The 20,164-nt window shown below is 50.9% G+C and overlaps 2 protein-coding genes across 8 annotated transcripts in view; one reads left to right on the top strand and one right to left on the bottom strand.

Moving 5' to 3' along the window:
* The first annotated feature begins 1,156 nt into the window (after nucleotides 1-1,156).
* Nucleotides 1,157-18,972, top strand: Hk3 (hexokinase 3). Of its 4 annotated transcripts, XM_036187752.1 has the most exons (19): nucleotides 1,157-1,414; nucleotides 3,984-4,103; nucleotides 9,387-9,543; nucleotides 9,739-9,893; nucleotides 9,986-10,105; nucleotides 10,191-10,286; nucleotides 11,038-11,137; nucleotides 11,213-11,396; nucleotides 11,824-11,979; nucleotides 12,149-12,382; nucleotides 12,700-12,995; nucleotides 13,117-13,256; nucleotides 13,334-13,453; nucleotides 15,723-15,818; nucleotides 15,997-16,096; nucleotides 17,738-17,921; nucleotides 18,024-18,179; nucleotides 18,312-18,545; nucleotides 18,633-18,972. In XM_036187752.1, exons 2-19 carry the CDS (start codon nucleotides 4,008-4,010, stop codon nucleotides 18,775-18,777), a joined length of 2,769 nt encoding a protein of 922 aa, XP_036043645.1. In that variant the 5' UTR covers nucleotides 1,157-1,414; nucleotides 3,984-4,007; the 3' UTR covers nucleotides 18,778-18,972. The 4 variants fall into 4 exon arrangements, with proteins under 4 accessions (XP_036043645.1, XP_036043649.1, XP_036043648.1 ...); XM_036187756.1 differs by lacking the exon at nucleotides 3,984-4,103; XM_036187755.1 differs by lacking the exon at nucleotides 1,157-1,414 and having other exon boundaries at nucleotides 4,008-4,103; nucleotides 12,835-12,995; nucleotides 18,633-18,777.
* Unc5a (unc-5 netrin receptor A) overlaps nucleotides 18,939-20,164 on the bottom strand; it is a 57,290-nt gene continuing 56,064 nt past the window's right edge. For all 4 annotated transcript variants that reach the window (XM_036187747.1, XM_036187748.1, XM_036187750.1 and 1 more), the window contains one exon: nucleotides 18,939-20,139. In XM_036187747.1, the coding sequence (XP_036043640.1) occupies nucleotides 19,974-20,139 (166 nt within the window). In that variant the 3' untranslated portion in view covers nucleotides 18,939-19,973. The remainder of the gene's footprint in view (nucleotides 20,140-20,164) is intronic.

Raw genomic sequence — 20,164 nt, 5'->3', positions numbered from 1 at the left:
TGATGGCCTTAGGCAACCTCTGTGTAAAGGTTGTTCAACCCGCAAAGGGGCCACGACCCAGAGGTTGAGAACCATTGCTCTAACCTATCTCTTCCTTCAAGGCTGAAGGCACAAAATTAAGTCCTAAACCTTCAGTCATCTTGTATCCAGCAACAACAAAGTCTCACAGGATAGCACCTCGCTCTCAAACAATAATGGCTATGATATAGGAGCTATACCCCAAAGCAGACCTTCCAGTAGAATTCAGACTGCCTCCTTGGATGGCAGAACAGCTTATCAGACTACCTTGCAGGATCAGAGCTGAGAGTGACGGGTGGAACCGTACCTGGATCAAGACTGCTAAATTATGCATATCTCTTGACTGTCCTAATTCTTTCACTGTTTGAAGATAAAGTTCTTCTAAGTACCCTGAAGAGAATCCTGGAGTTCACTGGGCCCCATTATCTGTCTCTCTTCCAAATGCACACTGCTTTTCATTATTACTCATTTCTTTAATTGGTATATTGGGGGTGGCTGAACACACACACACACACACACACACACACACACACACACACACACACACACACCTCTGTGGTTACAAAGTGAAGATTGTTGCAGTGTGCCTAGTTTCCTACATTAGTGCCCCAAGATTGCACTTTAGGGAAATAGTTAAATGGAATAAGAGTGTAGTGACCAAGAGCTCCACAGAAGCTTAAGAACCCCATTTTCCAGAAGGGGAGACCTGCAGACAAACCCCTCACTCCACTTTGCCTACAGACTAAAGGCTAGACTCCCTGATCTGTCTTTTGCCGGGTATCCCACCTATGGGCATCTTCATGAGGCTCTTAGAGCTGTAACCAGTTCTCTGAAGATAGCTGTCTATATGACTATTGGCTGCATACATGCTCTCTTTGTGAAAGAACCTCTTCAACTTGCCCTGCTCACTCTCCTGCAGAGTCATGATGGCCCTTCCTCTTAGGTTCCCACATTGCTTCTTACACAGTTCTACTTGCTACATTTTGAGAAGTTGCCTGTTGCAACCACATATTTCCAGGCTGGTCTCTGCTTCTTCCAAAGAACTTACCACTTCAAAACTTTATAAAGCAACAGAGCTCCTAGCATTGCAGGGAGAATGTTTTGGAACCCTTAACCCAATTGGGGCCTCCAACTTTCTGTGATCATCTTGCTTGTTTATACCATGGTCCTGCCCACCCTGGACTCCTCTTAGGGCTGACTTGTAAGGAAGTGCTCTTTCCTGAATTAGCATGTGTCTGTTAAGTGGTGGCTGAAGAAGAAGGTGGGTGGAGCTTGGGGAATTTATACAAGTCATCCCCGAGTTTCACTTTTGAGTTCATTCCAGGGTCTTCACAGACCTCATATTTGGCAGAAGAGCTGAGACCAGAGGAAGGTAATCAACTTCCACATCTCCCAGGTAAGCTCTTCTTCTAACTGCTGCATGCCTCACTCCAAGCCCTCTTCCTTAGCATATCCTATAGCTAATGGAGGCTAGAAAGACTACACCACTAGTCCTCAATGTGATGGCAGTACCCAGACTCAGAGGGGGCTCTAGGATGGCATGCAAAAGAAGCACCATGTCAGTGATTGAGTTCACACATGGACAGACATGTCTCTCACTCTAGGGAGAGATAGGCCTGAATGCATTGACCTAGAGTTTAAATACTGGGGTTCCTTGGAGGGAGCTTCGTAGTCTTCCATGTGCTGAGTAAATGTTGAATGGATGAGCAGATGAGTAAGGGAATGGTTATGCTAGCTGGGCCTTGAACAAAGGTCATTGCTTCAGCTGCCTCATCGCATCCTTTAACAGACAATTTCAATGTATGTCCTCTTCTGACAGATTGGGAAACTAAGTGTTGGCTTATGTAATTTAGAAGGGATTTGTCAGAAACAAATTTTTGGTTTACCAAATTACTGCTGCCTTTTGAGACAGGGTCTCACTGTGTGGCCCAGGTTGTCCTCAAACTCATGATACTCCTGCCTCAGCCAACCAAGTGCTGGGTTTACAGGCATGAGCCCCAGGCCTACATTTGCCTAACCCTATCCTGGCATCGAAGATACAGAGGTGACTCAGACATCACAAGGTTATGAGGCTAGCCCTCCAGACTGGAGAACAGCTTCAGTGAAGACTAAAAAGCAGAAGGCCAGGAGACAGTGTGGCTAGAGTTTGAAGTGAGGAGTAGGAGAGGAGGCTTAGGGCAAGTGCACATGAGGGTCCCGCAGTCCCGCCTCAGCGTTCTGCTCTCTGTAAGGGAAGCCGTGAGTATGTGAACAGGGCAAGCTTCAATCTGAGGAAGCAGAGGTATCACTCAGGATTGTTGGAATAGTCTGTGGTTGTAGGGACAGGAAAGAGAAGACTGGCAAGAAAGTTCTTTCTCAGAGCCCCAGTTAGGTCATAAGTGACTGCTCCCTTCCAAGCAAACCTCCTGATGCTTCTAGTCAAGCAGGAGATGTGTGGGAGAATTGGGGGAAATGAACCTGCCTTTCCTGAGTTCAAGGAACCTCTCCTCTGGGATAGTGCGGTCTAACAGACAACTGGAGTTAGCATGTGGCGTAGGTCACTGGTTGATTTGGAAGCCCTGACACAGAGGTTTTAGTGGTGAAAAGAAGGAGTGTAGAGAAACCTCCCTACATGTTTAAAGGCAGAGGAGAGGAGTTACTGATGATGACCCAGGAAGGGAGGCCACGATAGATTGTCTGCAGGAGCAGAGGGACTCCAGAGGCTTAGGGTTGGGCAGAAGGGAAGAAGTAGGGGAAATGCAGGGGTTGGGAGAGGATGCTCTGAGTTTTGTTTTTGCAACGAAGGGATAGTGCCCAGCGGACTGTTGTGCCGTCTTGACCTGTCTACTGGATTGTTCTCCTTTACATCTGGATGGTGTCAGAGCTATCGTAGGTTCCCCTAGGATCGGCTGGGACAGCAGGAACAGTAGTGGTAGTAGCTCAGCTGAATACCTGACATTTCTACAGACTCATGGTGTGAGCGTGAGCCCTAGCTCCTGTCATTATACTTTTCTCATGGGTTTGAGAGAGAACTGAGAATAATCGAGTTTCAGTTCAGATTCTGCTAAACGGATGTAAAGCTGCACTCTAAACAAGATCTTGTTCACTTTCGTTCCATGTAGCTTTCTGACAAATTGATCCTCATTCCACAGATGAGAAAAATGGGCCTCAAGTTTGGGAGGTCTGATGCAGCCATCTTGTGGAGAACTGGGGTCCTGGCTCCATTCTGCTTCACTGTCCTGTCCAAAGTCCACCCACGAATTGAGGTTTTTGTTGCACACTGAATTTCACAAAGTCTCTCCCAGGCCTTGTGCTGTTTGGTACAACAGCAGCCCTGTGATGTGGACACCATCTCCTCCTGTATTCCAGATGCTGAAGCTGAAGGTCATCCAAGCGCATGCCATTAGTCCATCCCTTTCTGAAGCACAGACCCCTTGGCACACTTCTCTGTCTCATGTCTTTCTTCCTCAGGATGAAACTTAAGTGCTTGGCTTGTCCCAAAAGCCAGCCTGCTTGGTTTTGGGTCCCTTCTTCCTTCCAGGTCCCTGACTGTGTTCTGTCACTGCTGTGTCAATCCTGCCGTGATATTTGGTACGGCTGTGAAATCCCCGAGGGCAGGGCCTGCATCTGCTTTACCAGAATCGTTCATGTTGGGCATTAGGAACCAGAGGATCTGTGTGAATGGACATTTGAGCCTGGAATCAGCTTTCCCATGTTCTCTTGTTACACATGCTTCTAGAAAGTAACTGCCCCCTGGTGGATTGCTAAAGGATCCTTACTGTCAGAAATTTTTATTCTTACATTATTAAGAATATATATTAATATAATATATAATATATGATATATTATTAAATTATTAAGTTTAATTCTGTTTACAACTCCCTTCTTGGTCCCTTTGGAAGGAAAGGATTTGTGGGTCTGGGTTGTTGCCTCTTGGAGCCTATGGAGTAAATGTTCTTGATTCCAGTTATCCCTTTTCCCTATAGGTAGTCAACAGCCATTGTGGAAACATGGACACCATTGGGGCTGTTGCTTTGCAGCCTGGAGAAAGAGCCTCAAAATGCCCACAGGAGGGCATGCCAAGGCCCTCAGATAGCTTAGAACTGGTAAGCCTAGCATTGGGTTCCAATTCTGTGCTTATTTAAGACTATCGAGGATATGATAACTAGAGGTATGGTTTGCTGGGCTCACACACTGTGGTCTCTTTACAGTTTGCTGAGTTGCTAATCTCCAATCTCTTTTGAAACTCCAAATAACTACAAGGTGTAGATTGGTTTTGGGGGTGGGGCTTAGAGATGAAAAAATGACTCATTTAAGACATAAGAGTTTGTACTGAGGATTATCAACTTTATTTTTATTTATTTATCTATCTATCTATTTATTTATTTATTTATTTGGGTTTTTGAGACAGGGTTTCTCCATGTAGTTTTGGTGCCTATCCTGGAACTCACTCTGTAGACCAGGCTGGCCTTGAACTCACAGAGATCCACCTGACTCTGTCTCCCGAGTGCTGGATTAAAGGCATGCACCACCGCTGCCCAGCTGTGCACCACCACTGCACAGCCGGATTGTCAACTTTAAAGGTACCACTTTTGCCAGCTTGCCACATAGATGCTACACCTGCCCTACAAGGGCTGACATATCCAGAAAGGGCCCTCTCCATTTTCTTTAAAAAGAAAGTAAAATAAAGGGTTCCCTTGTAAAATGCTTATACTTTCACTATCAGTACACTTTTAAAGACTTATCCACTATAAAAAAGGAAGAAGAAGAAGAAGAAGAAGAAGAAGAAGAAGAAGAAGAAGAAGAAGAAGAAGAAGAAGAAACCTGATAGAATTGAAACTTTCAAAAACTAGCCTTATAACTAACCCCTTTCATGCTTCATGTATCCTTTGGCTCCATTCCATCCTTTCTTATCATCTAATATTACTAGTTCTTAGCCCTCTTTCTAAATGTTATACTATATTCACGCTTGCACCTGTACACACACACACACACACACACACACACACACACACACACACTCTAGGCTAGGAGCTGAGTCCTTGAGTCCTCTTCTCTCTGGTCCCCCTCTGGCACAGTTTCCTCATGAGGTCAGGCGGTCAGGCACCCAGTCGAGGTGACTAAGTGCTGAACTGGTTTCCTCAGAAGTCAGTATTCTCTCTCCCTCCCCCCTTTCCCTCCCCGCTTCTCTTCCTCCCCCTCCCTCTCTCCTTCTCCACCCTCCCTCTCCCCTTCCCCCTACCCCTCTCTCTCCTCTGTCTTTCTTTTCTTCTCTCCTCTTGGTTTGGTTTTGGTGGTGTGAGGATTGAGTCCAGGGCTTTATGCCACTGCCACATCCCCAGCCTCCCTTCATCTTGATTAAGATTCTGAAGTCTTCACCTACCACACCCTGGAGCAGAAAATGCTTAGGTAAACCATTTCATAACTCTTGGTCTTCATTTCTTCATCAGAAAAGCAGAGGAAAATAATTTGAATTATTTGAACTTTCTCTTCAAATAAAAAAAAAAAACAAACCCAAAAAGCCCTGTGGAGATAAAGGAACTGTGGAGAGGCGATGCCCCAAAGTGGACTTGGATCACTGTAGATTCCTGTAGTTTCTGTTGTGCTCTGACACGTTTACTAGGTTTATTATCCAACTGTGGTGACATTACTGTCACTGAATTTCACACATGCACACACCCCTTCTCCTTTGTGCAACCTGTGCATCAGGTTGCTGCGGTAAACGTTTCCTCTGTGTTTTGCCCATAGCTGGGCCCCAGACATGTGCATTGACTACTATACCAGGGCGTGTTCCCAGGTCATCATCATGTCCCTTCTTACTTCCTGCCCTGAGACCCCTGCACAGGTCCCACATCTGCTGTGCTGGCTTTGTGGTATGTACCTGCAGTTTAACAAATGCCCTACGACTTTGCAGGGCTTCACAGGGATACCAAAAGCTCTATAGCAGGGGAGCCCACTCAACACCCCCGGCCTCCCTACAGACTCCCTTTCCACAGCCGTAGGTTGACGGGGCTAATCACATGCCATCAGTGTCCAGCTACATCTTCTAGTCCCTTTGCCAAGGTCTCAGTGTTTTGTTTTGTTTTGTTGTTTGTTTGTTTTTTGATTTTTCGAGACAGGGTTTCTCCGTATAGTTTTGGTGCCTGTCCTGGATCTCGTTCAGTAGCTCAGGCTAGCCTCAAACTCACAGAGATCTGCCTGGCTCTGCCTCCCAAGTGCTGGGATTAAAGGTGTGCACCACTACTGCCCGGCCGAGGTCTCTGTTTGTTACCTGTGGGTGTAGAATCAGGCCACTAGGCTAATTGTGTCCCCTCGCTGCAGAAAAAAGCCTGACTTCAGAGGGCATTGTGTCACATACTGTTCTGGCATTGGTTTAGTCCCCCATTCCCGCTGTCTTTGCACTGCTGTTTGCCCTTGACAGAGGAGGTCACTGTCTTTGCACTTGACAGAGGAGGTCACTGTCTTTGCACTTGACAGAGGAGGTCACTGTCTTTGCACTTGACAGAGGAGGTCACTGTCTTTGCACTTGACAGAGGAGGTCACTGTCTTTGCACTTGACAGAGAGGTCACTGTCTTTGCACTTGACAGAGAGGTCACTCACTCAAACAGGTGGTGGATGTGATGGAGCCAAACTGACTGGTACTTGTGAAAAGAGTCCTCATGGAGTCAACATTCTCCAATACCTTTCTCCTCACTCTCCTGATGAGGTCTCCCCCTTCTGTGCCAGCAGGGCAGAAAGGAGAGGTTCTGATGGCTTCTGGATAGTGTACACCCTACTGCAGTCTTCTAGAGAAGTCCGTGTGTGTGTGTGTGTGTGTGTGTGTGTGTGTGTGTGTGTGTCTTAGTCACCTCATAGTCTCTCTCAAAGAGGAAGAAAACTATGAACTTACCCAAGCTAGTAACTTCTCCATGTTCCCACTGTTCCCATCCAGCAATGTTACAACACTTCCCACCTAAACAATGTCTCTCCATTTTCATATGGTGTCCCCCACCCCCTGCTGTTTTAAACAGGGTCTTACTGTGTAGCCTGTGCTGGCCTGGAACTTACTATGTTGATCAGGCTATATCCCTTTTAATGCTTAGGTCACCCCAACTATTCAGTTAATAAATCTCAAGTCCTGTTCAGAGCTCTTGCCATGGTCCTTAGCTCCACGAGCAGGACGTGGTTCCCAGCACTGTGTGACTTCTGAGGAGTACATTCACAATTTGTATAGGAGATACCTGAGGCCTAGATTGCCATGACTTTCCTGGGATCAAAGAGCCAGAGAGGGGCAGAGCGAGAGCTGAGGTTTTCTCTTGCTTCTTTTGGTCTGGATTTTTATCGTGTTTGGTTTTTTCATGGGAGATACAAGGTTTTTTTTTTGTTTTTTTTTTTTTTTTGTTTGTTTGTTTATTTTACCAAGCTTCCCATTGATACGGGAACATCTTTATAGTCAGGTCAACCTGGGTTCACAATCCACCCTTCCCCTTCAGAGCTCCTTGGGCTGGGCAGATGGCTTGCTCTCTCCAAGCCTCAGCTTCCTTATTTATAATAAGAAACAGCCCCTCCTAGTGTCTGGAAGCATCTGTTCCAGTGTAAACATATAACGGGATGTCTTGGACTCAAGTTGGGATGATGTACCTCCTTAGGGAGCTACCCCCTGACTCTTCATAAAGAGGGGTTGCCATTGGTCCTCCTCACCTCCCTTTCCCACCCTTGCTCTCTTTAGACCAGTAGTTCTCACACTCCTGATGCTGAGACCCTTTAACACAGTTCTTCATGTTGTGGGGACCCCCAACTATAGAATTATTTCCATTGCTATGTCATAACTGTAGTTTTGCTACAGTTATGAATCATAATGTAAATGTCTGTTTTCTAATGGTCTTAGGAGACACTTGTGAAAAGTTTGTTTGACTCCCAGGGGTGTCATGACCCACATGTTGAGAACCAGTGCTTTAGAGGGCCTTTGTTCTACAGGTGCCTAAGTTGCTTCTCAGATTTGTGTCCAGCTTGGGGAATGGATCTTCAGAATAGAATTCCTGTGTCACAGGAGATGGAGCCTTGGGGAAAAAAAATCTGAGCTGCGACCCTCCAACAAATACAGCTTCCTTGGTGGATGAACAAGAGGGTCATCCAAGGGAAGCTTCTCCGCAGAGCTGAGGGCTGTGGTCTCCCTGTTTCTTGAGCTTCTAGTAGAGTGAGAACCTGATGTCACATCCTCCACCTTCTCATCCTCTTAGCCTTCCCATAAAGCTCTGATCCACTCCCAGGCCCATGTTCTCCCAAACTGCCCCCTTGTTTCCCCAAACTCGTCCCCTCCCCAAACCCACCCCTTTGTTCCCCCAAACCTGTCCCCTCCCCCAAACCCATCCCCTTGTTCCCCCAAACCCACCCCCTTGTTCCCCCAACCCACCCCCTTGTTCCCCCAAGCCCACCCCCTTGTTCCCCCAAACCCACCCCCTTGTTCCCCCAAGCCCACCCCCTTGTTCCCCCAAACCCACCCCCTTGTTCCCTCAAACCCACCCCCTTGTTCCCCCAAACCTGTCCCCTTGTTCCCCCAAACCATCCCCTTGCTCTGGAGAAAGTCTTTTTATTCTCTTCTCTCAGGACGTCAGATGGCTCACTCTCTTCCTTCGTTGAGGTCACCACTGGTAAAACCCCCTTCACTCATATCTTCTCCCTAGTCACCCCCTGATCCTGCCTCTCCATTTCCAGTAGCCACCAGGACAATAATGTATGTTGACTTTGTCTTCCACAAAGCACTCAGCAGAGCTCAGCAGGGGCGGGACTGGTTTAGCTGTGTGGTGGGCAGTGTTTGGAATGGTGCTAGGTGTTCAGCAGGGTGTAGTTGATGTGTTGGGAAGAATGGCCAACTGAAGGGAAAGGCATCTTCTGCTCTGTGGTCTGTGCGTATCCCTGTGGTGGGCTTGTTCAGGCTCCAGAATCTGTGAGAGGGTTGGGGAGGCAAGCCCTGGGGTGTGAAGTTCGTTAGTGCCTTTGTTCACTCATCGAATGCTTACAGAGAGACCACTGCAGCATGCTTGTTCTGGAATGGGAAAGCAATTATAGCATCCTGAGAGAGGCTTCACCAAACCTTACATTTCAAAAGCTAGATGGTCAGGGTAGAGGATGTAGGAGCTGAGAGGAAGTCACCAGGACATGGAGCACAGAGAGGGATGCAGGAGCTTGGGGTAGGCTTTGCACAGCAAGAGAGCCAAGGTGTGAGAAGTAGCAAGGAGGGGGACTTGAAGACCAGTGAGGCTCAGGGAGAACAGAGCAGGATGCTAGCCAGGCCCTGGAAAGCAGAGGGCCTAAGAAGGCAGGCCTGAGTCAGGCAGGATAGTCTTCTGTCCTAGCTGAGTGGAGAATGGCTCGCTCCCAAATGTTGGTTTCTTCTTCTTAGGTACAGGAATGCTTGCAACAGTTCAGAGTCACCAAGATACAGCTGCAGCAGATCCAAGCCAGTCTTCTGTGCTCCATGGAGCAGTCACTGAAGGGACAGGACAGCCCCGCCCCTTCTGTCCGCATGTTGCCCACATACGTGGGGTCCACACCACATGGCACTGGTGAGTAGCACAGACTAGGATGTGGCCAGGCATAGAGAATATGTTCTGATCTGGGGGAAGGGCAAGTTCCTTATTTTGTCCACCATCTCTAAGGCCCCTTTTACTGAGCTTCTCGGACTTTGGAAGTTTTTCTGGGAGGCAGGCAGCTTTGGCGTTGCCAACTGCATGTCTTTCTATGACCTGTTTGCCCTCTAGAGCAGGGAGACTTCCTGGTGCTGGAGCTGGGGGCTACAGGAGCCTCACTACGTGTGTTGTGGGTGACACTGACAGGCACCAAAGAGCGTAGTGTGGAGCCCAAGAGCCAGGAGTTTGTGATCCCTCAAGAGGTGATGCTGGGTTCTGGCCAGCAGGTGAGCAGTCCCTGTGCATCCTCTGGGGCCTGACTTGGTTGGGTGGCTGGGGCTCAGGTGGTCAGCGCTAAGCACTCACCTTGTTCCCACAGCTCTTTGATTTTGCTGCCCACTGTCTGTCTGAATTCCTGGATGCACACCCGGTGGAGAATCAGGCTCTGAAGCTTGGTTTCAATTTCTCTTTCCCTTGTCACCAGACGGGATTGGACAGGGTGAGGTGGGACACACATTGGGGCTAAGAGACTGCAGCTCTTGTGAAGGCCACAAGGGAAAAAAATCCTGCTTTTCTGCCCCCAGAGCACTCTCATTTCCTGGACAAAAGGATTTAGGTGCAGTGGTGTGGAAGGCCAGGATGTGGTCCAGCTGCTAAGAGAGGCCATTCAGAGGCAGGGGGTGAGTGAAGGTCAGGGTGATGGAGAGATGGTCCTGCTGGCCTGGGTTTGGCATCCATGGGTTATGCCTGTGTTTCTGGAAGGTGCTGCTTTCCTTTCCTGTGCCCAGCCTTTATCCCATCTGACCCTGGGGTTAATGTTGCTCCCATAACCAGCAATGAAGCAGAGGATGAGAAAGACTCACACAAAACGGCCAGGTCCTGGGGACATGACAAATACCTAGGACCTAGCCCTATAGATCCTCACATTCTGGAAGGGAGAGTATTCTAATAAAAGATTGCCCCTGTGTTCAGATAACTCTAGCAGCAGCAGAGGGCACAGGGAAGGAGCAGTTTGTCTTATACCTGAGCCGAGGCTCCAGAGGAAGATCAAATGTAAGAGGAGCACGTATGTCCAAATCCCAGTGCTCTAGAAGGGCAAGTCCTCTTGGACTAACCCCAAGGTACTGATTAGAAGTCAAATTAGAAGGGATAGCTTGGGATGCCAGGCCAGGGTGTGGTGAGACAAGCATGGGTCAGTCTTCAAGAAGGCACTCAGCTTTGGGGCCACCTTCCTGGTCCTAAGGGCAGGAGGAGCCTCCGTGATCCTGAGAGCCTGAGTTGGGGGAGGGGATGGAAGGTGAACCTGGAACATGGGCCTGAGGTATATGTATGGGGTATGCAGACATTTCACAACTCTGGGTATCTCCTCCAAAGCCTCGGCCCTCTGGCCACCCAGGCTGACTCTGACTCCCTATTCTCTCTGTTGCCCAGACCTACAGTATTGATGTGGTGGCCATGGTGAATGACACAGTGGGCACCATGATGGGCTGTGACCTGAGCACCAGGCCATGTGAAGTTGGGCTTATTGTAGGTAAGCCATGGGCCATTTGTGATGAAGAGAGATAGCTGCTTGGTGGGCAGGCTCTGATGGGGTCCTCCCTGCCAGACACTGGTACCAATGCGTGTTACATGGAGGAGGCACGACATGTGAAAGCTGTGGATGAGGACCGCGGCCGCACCTGTGTCAGCATCGAGTGGGGCTCCTTCTATGATGACGAGGCCCTCGGGCCAGTGCTGACCACCTTCGACCGTGCCTTGGACCACAAATCCCTAAATCCTGGTGCTCAGAGGTGGTGGACTGGTGGTTCCCTGACTCTGCTCTAGGCCCTGCCCTACCACTGTTCTAACCTACCTCTTTCACTCTTGGGCCCTTACCTCTTCCCATCCTTCTGAGGCTCTGCACCTTGCTTGCCCTTGGGGGTCTCAGTTCAGACTCAAGGAAGAAAAGCTTCAGAGTACTAGAACCCAGTTTTCAATCCTTGATCCTCCCAGTCGGCCCTGGTGGGTTGGGGGTTGGGCATTAGGAACAGTTGAGTGAGAAGTCTCCTGCTTTACTGGGTCCTGTGTCTTTCTAGGGGGTCCTCAGATGTAACCCAAACCCACTTGTCCTGCGGGAGGCCATTTGCTCTGGAACCTTGAAAACAGTGGTTCCTCTTTGAGGGCTCACGTGGCTGAGGGTGTATGAAGGGCTTTGTCCAGTTACTCTTTCCCCCGTAGGTTTGAGAAGATGATTGGGGGCTTGTACTTGGGTGAACTGGTGCGGCTGGTGCTGGTCCACTTGGCCCGGCATGGGGTCCTCTTTGGCGGCTGCACCTCTCCTGCCTTGCTAAGTCAAGACAGCATCCTCCTGGAGCATGTGGCCCAAATGGATGAGTAAGTAAGGGAGACAGGCGGCCTAGACAAGGGACAAGGGAAGTCTGCTTGGAAGAGGGTAATGTACTCTCTCCCCAAGGTAGCTGTGGGGCTTTGGTGGGATGGGCAGCTACTAGGCTGCCCAAGCCCCAAATCAGCACCCGATGTGTCTTTCCCTTCCTCCCTGCAGCCCTGCCACTGGGACAGCCTGTGTCCACGAAATCCTGCAGGGCTTGGGTCTGAGCCCTCAGGCCTCGGATGCTGAACTTGTGCAGCATGTGTGTGAGGCTGTGTGCACACGGGCTGCCCAGCTCTGCGCCGCTGCTCTGGCTGCAGTCCTATCCCGCCTCCAACACAGCAGGGAGCAGCAGACACTGCACGTGACTGTGGCCACTGGAGGGCGAGTGTTTGAAAGACACCCCAGGTACTGTGAGAACAGGATCTTATGTGAGCAGGTAGCATGAGATTTTTAAAAAAATGATAGACACCCGAAGGGCATTCTGGTTTCATGTGTGCAAGCTGGTGGATGTGAGAGTTGGACTGGGCTGTGGGAGGCCAGGAGGCATGTAGGGAGAGAAAAATGTTTCTCTTTGTGTGTGCCAGGGAGAGAGGCACTGAGGGCAATGGATGAGTGACTGGAAGCAGGTTTGGGGCTGACTTTATTTAAAATGGTAAGATCTAGGGCTCGAGCAGGCCATAGGCTCAGACGCCGTGCTGAGTGTACCTGGTGTGTTTATGTAGGTTCCACCGCACTCTAAAGGAGATGGTAATGTGCTTGGTCCCAGAATGTGACGTCTCTTTCATCCCCTCTGTGGATGGTGGTGGCCGGGGTGTGGCAATGGTGACAGCTGTGGCTGCCCGCCTGGCTGCCCACAGGCGCATCCTGGAGGAGACCCTGGCACCATTTCAGCTCAGCTTCCAGCAGTTGACAGTGGTGCAGGCACAGATGCGGGAAGCCATGGTCAGAGGCCTTCGAGGAGAGGCCTCCTCCCTCCGAATGCTGCCCACTTACGTACGAGCCACCCCCGATGGCAGTGGTGAGCACCTGGCCTGAGTGTGGACCGGGATGTGGGTTCCTGGGACTCAGTATGTGCTAGAGTCACTCAGTGTGTGCGGAGCTGCCATCCTCTCCTAGTACCGAGGGTTTCTGTCCCACAGAGCGAGGTGATTTCCTGGCTCTGGACCTAGGGGGCACCAACTTCCGGGTCCTATTGGTACGTGTGGCCGAGGGCAGTGTGCAGATCATCAACCAGGTCTACTCTATCCCTGAGTGTGTAGCCCAGGGCTCTGGCCAGCAGGTACTTACAGTTTGGGTCCTGATGTCAGGGGTGGAGAAGGAGGGAGAGAGCAACCCCCGACATGCCCTGTCCTGCAGCTCTTTGATCATATTGTGGACTGCATCGTGGACTTCCAGCAGAGGCAGGGCCTGAGTGGACAGAGCCTACCCCTGGGATTCACCTTCTCTTTTCCATGCATGCAGCTTGGTCTGGACCAGGTAAGGGAGTTAAGTCCAAGAAGTGATTCCCAAGGGCCTCCAGGCCACATATCCTTAAAGAGTGGGCAGAAAGCCAAGGAAAACTGAGTAAGGGGAGTGGCATCGCTGAGCTGGGACTATATACCATCCTGGCTTCCTCCAAAGATGCTGTGCCTATGGTTGGGGCAGGAGGCATGTCAGCAGCACTGGTCAAGGTTGGTGCTCACCAGAAGATACATTGTCTGGTTTAGCCATGCCCTCTGGTGTCAATCATGTCTCTGGCATCAACCATGTCTCTGGCGTCAACCATGTCTCTGGCGTCAACTATGTCTCTGGCATCAATCATGTCTCTGGCATCAACCATGTCTCTGGCGTCAACTATGTCTCTGGCATCAATCATGTCTCTGGCATCAACCATGTCTCTGGCGTCAAATATGCCTCTGGTGTCAACCATGCCCTCTGGCGTCAACCATGCCCTCTGGCGTCAGCCATGTCTCTGGCGTCAACCATGTCTCTGGTGTCAACCATACCCTCTGGTGTAAACCATACCCTCTGGTGTCAACCATGCCCTGTGGTGTCAACCATGTCTCTGGCGTCAACCATGTCTCTGGCGTCAGCCATGCCCTCTGGCGTCAACCATGTCTCTGGCGTCAACCATGTCTCTGGCGTCAACCATGTCTCTGGTGTCAGCCATGCCTTTGGTGTTCTGCCTTCAGGAAGCAGCATTTTGTTCTTTTCTCCAGAAGAGGCTTGAGGCCACATGTTTCTTTGCTTGTTTACTTCTCAGCTGGACACAGTGCTGTGCCTAAGCTAGGCAGCAGAGTGACAGCCATAGGTCAAACACACTCAAGACACATCCTGTCCTTTAGCATGTGTAGGTGACTTCTCAATGCACGCCTCTGACATCTGGCATAGCAACAGCGAGTCTTAGGCCTCTTGTCCAAGCTCCCAGGAAACAGAGCACCGTCAGTTTCTGTTTGGAAGCTTTTCATGCTGAGGGGCCTGCTGCCCCTGAGGGCCTCTGCTATATCCTTAGTTGTCCTATGGTCACCACGATCTTATCCACCCACCAGCTGGCATGCACTGTTTTTACCCTGGGCTCCTGTTCTGACGTCTAGGAAGCACAGCTGTTTTCTCTGCTGTCTTCTACACCATGGTCTTACACCATGGTCTGGATGGTGCTGCTGCCTAGTATCTCTCCTCTAGTTTGGCTCCAGGCCAAGCATGCTCACTTTCTTTAGCTGTTCTCCACAAGATATGGGAAGTGTGTCTCAGGGTACAAATCTGGGCATGCAAAAAATGTGGCCTAATTAATTTTTTCATAACTGAATATAGCTTGTATGTTGAGCCCATGTTCTTCTGGGGAGATAGTTCAGTAGTTGGACTTGTATGTGGGAGGTCCTGCACAGTACCATTTTCCTTTGATAGCTGTGGTTAACTGCTACCCTTTTCCTTAGAAATACATAGCAGTGCAGCCCTTTTCCAGGTACAGTCCTGCCCCTTCTTACTAAGTCCCATTGCTCACAAGAAAGACATGTCTGTCTCATGCTGTCCCCTGCCCCCACCCCCAGGTGTCTGGCCTTTCTTTCTCCCTTTCTCTCTTCCTTCCTTCCTCTCTTTCTCTTCTTTTCTTTTTCTCTTCTTTTCTTTTTCTTTTCTTTTTTTTTTTCCGAGACAGGGTTTCTCTGTGTAGCTTTGCGCCTTTCCTGGAACTTGCTCTGTAGACCAGGCTGGCCTTGAACTCACAGAGATCCGCCTGCCTCTGCCTCCCGAGTGCTGGGATTAAAGGTGTGTGTGCCAACACCACCCGGCGTGTCTGGCTTTTCAACTCATCCTTTGCCTCCATCAGGGACAGCTGATGGATCTCACACTGAAATGGCTCTTGGAATTTTTCCTTGGAAGGGTGGGATTTGCTGACATTTGAGCCTCTAGAGTTTCTCCATTCTCCTTTTTCCTACATGTAGCAATCACTCCGCCAGCTCGGTTCATTCCTAGCCCAATTCCAAAGGGCCATTCCTTCTGGGCAAGCATCTTAAAACGGCCAGACCTCAGACCACCTGAGCATTCTGGAACTAATAATGGAAGACATAGGTCGAATTGTTATTAATAGGTTTCTTCACACTGAAAGTTTCCTAGGGAGTTGAGAGGCGTGAGAAAGCAAGGCCTTCAACTGCAGGGCAAAGCGGGCAAGGAGTCCTGCATGGCAAGGGCGGAGACTCTGGTGCACTTCTGGTGGGATGTAGGCTTTGTGAGGCAGAGTAACATTTGTGTCTACTTGATCCCATCTCAGGGCATCCTCCTGAACTGGACTAAGGGGTTCAATGCATCAGGCTGCGAGGGCCAAGATGTGGTATATCTATTACGGGAAGCCATTAGGCGCAGACAGGTAGGAGCCTACCTCCAGGGGTGCTTTTGGGGTTGTGACAGGCCTGGAGGGGAGCAAAGTATCATTTGCTTCCTTGAGGGGAGCAAAGGGGCCCTCTACAATAGAGACCTCTGAGTCCAGTGCTGGTTGCCATGACAACTATGTTGCCCAGCAACTAGCAGCATCCTTTTGTATGCAGGCAATGGAGCTGAATGTGGTTGCCATTGTCAATGACACAGTGGGGACCATGATGTCCTGTGGCTATGATGATCCCCGTTGTGAGATGGGCCTCATTGTCGGTAAGGAGGGCCCTGCCCTTGGTGCCCCTGGTGCCTGATAATTCATTGCCTTCTGTTGATTCCTTAGGTTGGACATTTCTCTGACCTTGGGGATATGGGATTATTTCTGTATGACCCAACAGAGTTCTGGGCCCTTGTACTGGGCTAGGAGTCTGGAACTAGGGCATTTCATCCAAGTTAGCTACTGATTTAGTCACTGACTCTTTCTGAGCCTCAGTTTGCCCATTTGGTAAATGAATCTCTACTAGACTGGCTTTGCTGCTCCCACCTGTGTGACCTTGGGTAACTCATTAGTCTCCATTTCTTCACCTTAAGGTATAATGGCAAGAGGTTAAGAGGATGGAATGAGAAGGGGCTGGGCATGGTACAGTGCCTGGCTCATGGTGCATGCTCAGGGTTTGACACTGGAGACGGGATGGCAGGTCGGTGACTTGTGAGGGTTCTAGGATATCAGTAAGCTCTTACCCTGGGGCTATCTGGCACCTGGACCAAAGGGCCAGAAGACACATAAAGGATGAGGAATTCTATCTTCTCAGAACAGAGCATCCTGAAGGGATTAAGCCCAGAAGAGCCTGTGACACTCATAGCTGACTGACTCCACCCCCAGGGGCAGACAGGCTAAGATCAGAGAGGAGCCAGTCCTGGAACAAATAGGAGATGAGATGGGGCTCTAGAGGGTGGAAGGCAGGGGAGGAAGGCTCTCAAGCTCCCTAAGCATGAGTCTCTTAGTAGATGGTGGCCTCTCATGGGCAGGTAGGTGCTTAGGAGAAGCACAAACTATTAGCGAAATCCCGGGTGGGGACATGGAGGGCCCCTGCTCAGAGCTGGAATCCTGTAGAGCAGAGGTTCTCACCTTCCCGATGCAGAACCCCTTTAATGTAGCTCCTCATGCTGTGACCCCAACCATAAGGTTCTCATTGCCACTTCATCACTGTCATTTTGCTAGTTATAAATCATAACGTAAACGTAAAAAATGTGTTTTCTGATGGTCTTAGGTGGCCCCTGTGAAAGGGGTCATGACCTACAGGTTGAGAAACTCTGGTGCAGAGACAGAGAGAATGCCTTTCCCTTTGTTTCTCAAACATTACCTCCTCTGTGTAGCCTCTGAGTCTTGTAGGCAAAAGCAGCCCAGTGTGTGTCCCAGAGTCCCCACAATGCTCTTCTTTCTTTTCTATTAGGACCCGTCGAGCACCAGACGGCAGGGGTCCTTGTGTCAGTGTGCCCTTGTGTCCCCAGCCAACCCCGGCCCACTCCAGCTAGTTTGATTCAAGGAGGCACACTAGTCAATCAGGAGACTTCAGCCCCTCACAGGCATTAGAGTGGAGCCACACATCTCCCCTGGGAGTGACCTGGTTGATGGCAGCTCAGGGGCACTTTGGGACAGCACAGGGGATGCTCTAATGTTGGTACTGGTGGGGAGCACAGGAAGTTCTGAGGCTTTGGTACCGACAGGGTCTACATCAGGAATGTCAGAAAGGGAGGTCAGGACCAGAGATAGAGAAGTAAGGAGCGTATATTTTGATGTTTGGTGTGTGTTTAGGAGGGGTTTAGGCAGGGGAGGAAGGCTCTCAAGCCCCCTGAGCATGACCCATAAAGCTGTCAGTAAGCAGCTCCTACCCCTTGACCCTGGCCTGTCTACAGGAACCGGCACCAACGCCTGCTATATGGAGGAGCTCCAGAATGTGGCAAGTGTAGCTGGGAACTCAGGCCACATGTGCATCAATATGGAGTGGGGTGCCTTTGGGGACGATGGCTCACTGGGCATGCTCAGCACCTGCTTTGATGCTAGTGTGGACCAGGCATCCATCAATCCAGGCAAACAGAGGTATGGCTGAGGCTCAGGCAGTGGCAGTGAGCACTGGACTGCACTGGTGAACACAGCTGATGGCCTGCTACTTCATGCGGGTATGCATGCGCCCTCATACAGGTTTGAGAAGATGATCAGCGGCATGTACCTGGGGGAGATTGTCCGCCACATCCTCCTGCATTTAACCAGTCTTGGAGTTCTCTTCCGGGGCCAGAAGACTCAATGCCTTCAGACCAGGGACATCTTCAAGACCAAGTTTCTCTCAGAGATTGAAAGGTACCTGCATTGCAAGGCAGTCTGTCACTGTGGGGGGTGCTGGTGGTGGAGGGAACCACTCAAGGATTAAGTGGGGGGAAACCCAGAGAGAGGAAGCTAATGCAAGGGTATTCTATTCCTTCCTGGCTTCAGTGACAGCCTGGCCCTGCGTCAGGTCCGAGCCATCCTGGAAGATCTGGGGTTGACTCTGACCTCTGATGATGCCCTGATGGTCCTAGAGGTGTGCCAGGCTGTGTCTCGGAGGGCCGCCCAACTCTGTGGGGCAGGTGTGGCTGCTGTAGTGGAGAAGATGCGTGAGAACCGGGGTCTGCAGGAGCTGACAGTGTCCGTGGGAGTAGATGGGACACTCTACAAATTACACCCTCAGTGAGTCTGGGTAGGTGGGTCAGGCAGGGAGGCATGGCCAGCTGGGCTCGGCTAGCCTGGGCTGACCTCAGCCCTTTCTCCTCACAGCTTCTCCAGGCTGGTGTCGGCTACAGTTCAGAAGCTAGCCCCTCACTGCACGGTCACCTTTTTGCAATCAGAGGATGGGTCTGGCAAAGGTGCAGCTTTGGTCACTGCTGTTGCCTGTCGCCTTGCCCAGATGTCTCGTGTCTGAGGGAATCTCCAAGAACAATGAGATTTCACTGGACTAGGGCCTCAGCCTAGTCTGACCCCCTGGCAGGTCTAGCCACCCAGGACCCCAAAGCAAGCCACGTATGACCCCCATATAACCACCTGTCCATACCCAATGGCTTTCAAAGAGAAGTAACACTTGGGTTAGCAATATATATATATAATTTATTTACATTCACGTCCGCTAAAATCCCTACATGCCCCGGCAGCCGGGCAAGGCTGTGTACATAAGGCCAAGTGTAAGTGCATGAATGCACTTAAGACAGAGTCAGGACACAAGCTTCACACAACAGGCCCCACACAGGGGCACTGGCCAGCCCCAGGAATGGGCACGCCACGGCACACACACTTGCCATTGTACAGCCCGGGACTCCCATTGCATATTCACACGCCCCGCTGGGCAGGGCACCTCGAGGCTGGGGGCGGGGAAAGGATCAGGGAGGTGCCTTTGGGTGTCCCTGGGTGGGTGGGAGAAGGGCAGCATGTGAGAGGCAGATGTGTACGACACTGGGCATGAGAGACGTGAGCAGCCTCCAGGTGCACAGCATGAGATGTGTGTAGTGGGGGGGGGGGGGGTCCTGCATGACCTGGAGAGGGGTGTGTGTGAGATGAGCACACGAGGCATGCGTGAACACGTGCCTGTGTGGTGATCGTGTGCCTGAATCCAAGGGCCAGCCCCTGTCCAGCTGGGGCCCTTAGTCCCCCAGGCTTGAAGCCAGGCCCCTCAAATATACCCCTACCCAGCAGGCACAGAAATGTTTGCATAAGGCCCACCTCAGGCAAGAGCTCTAGGGGCCATGTCCCAAGCCCAGCATGTGTGAGCATGCTGTGTGTATGCGGGGCCCCTGGCAAGGGACAGGAGGAGAGGTAGCATCACACGCATGTACACACACACACACACATGGGCTGGCTCAGCCCAGGCTCCAGGCACTGTCCACTCTTGGCCCTGAGACCAGGGCAGAGTGAGAACAGGTGGCTATACCAACCTGGCCAGGCAGGCCATGGAGGGATGGAATTTGGGCAGGGTCTGAAGGACCAGCGTTAAGGGACAACTTCAGCCAGGGGGGGGGGCCTGTCCAAGCAGCTCTCCCCGGGTGTGGGGGTAGGGCCCCTGTCTGGCTTTTGCCTGTCCCTGGCAGGTGCCAAAGCTGGTGAGAGTGTAGGCATTACCGGCTAGTCTCAGCACTCGGCCTCTGACACTGTGAAGAGGCCAGCATCTGGCTGGCCCAGTCCAGCCACGGCTGCCGCCAGCTGGCCGAGGTTGCCGTTGGGGAAGTGCCGTGCCTCCCAAAGGTTGAGGATCATGGCTGTGGGGCTGGGCTTGGAGGCAAAGAAGCTAAGATGGCTGCAAAGAAGAGGCAGTCTTGGTC

This window comes from Onychomys torridus, chromosome 5, assembly GCF_903995425.1.
Source record: "Onychomys torridus chromosome 5, mOncTor1.1, whole genome shotgun sequence".
NCBI classification, from domain to species: Eukaryota; Metazoa; Chordata; class Mammalia; order Rodentia; family Cricetidae; genus Onychomys; species Onychomys torridus.
This window is presented reverse-complemented; position numbering and strand designations above follow the sequence as displayed.

Coding starts and splice junctions, on each gene's coding strand:
- Hk3 (XM_036187753.1), top strand. CDS start 4,008: ATGGACACCATTGGGGCTGTTGCTTTGCAGCCTGGAGAAAGAGCCTCA. Junction 9,544..9,738: donor GTCCACACCACATGGCACTG/GTGAGTAGCACA, acceptor TTTGCCCTCTAG/AGCAGGGAGACTTCCTGGTG. Junction 10,106..10,190: donor ACCAGACGGGATTGGACAGG/GTGAGGTGGGAC, acceptor TTCTGCCCCCAG/AGCACTCTCATTTCCTGGAC.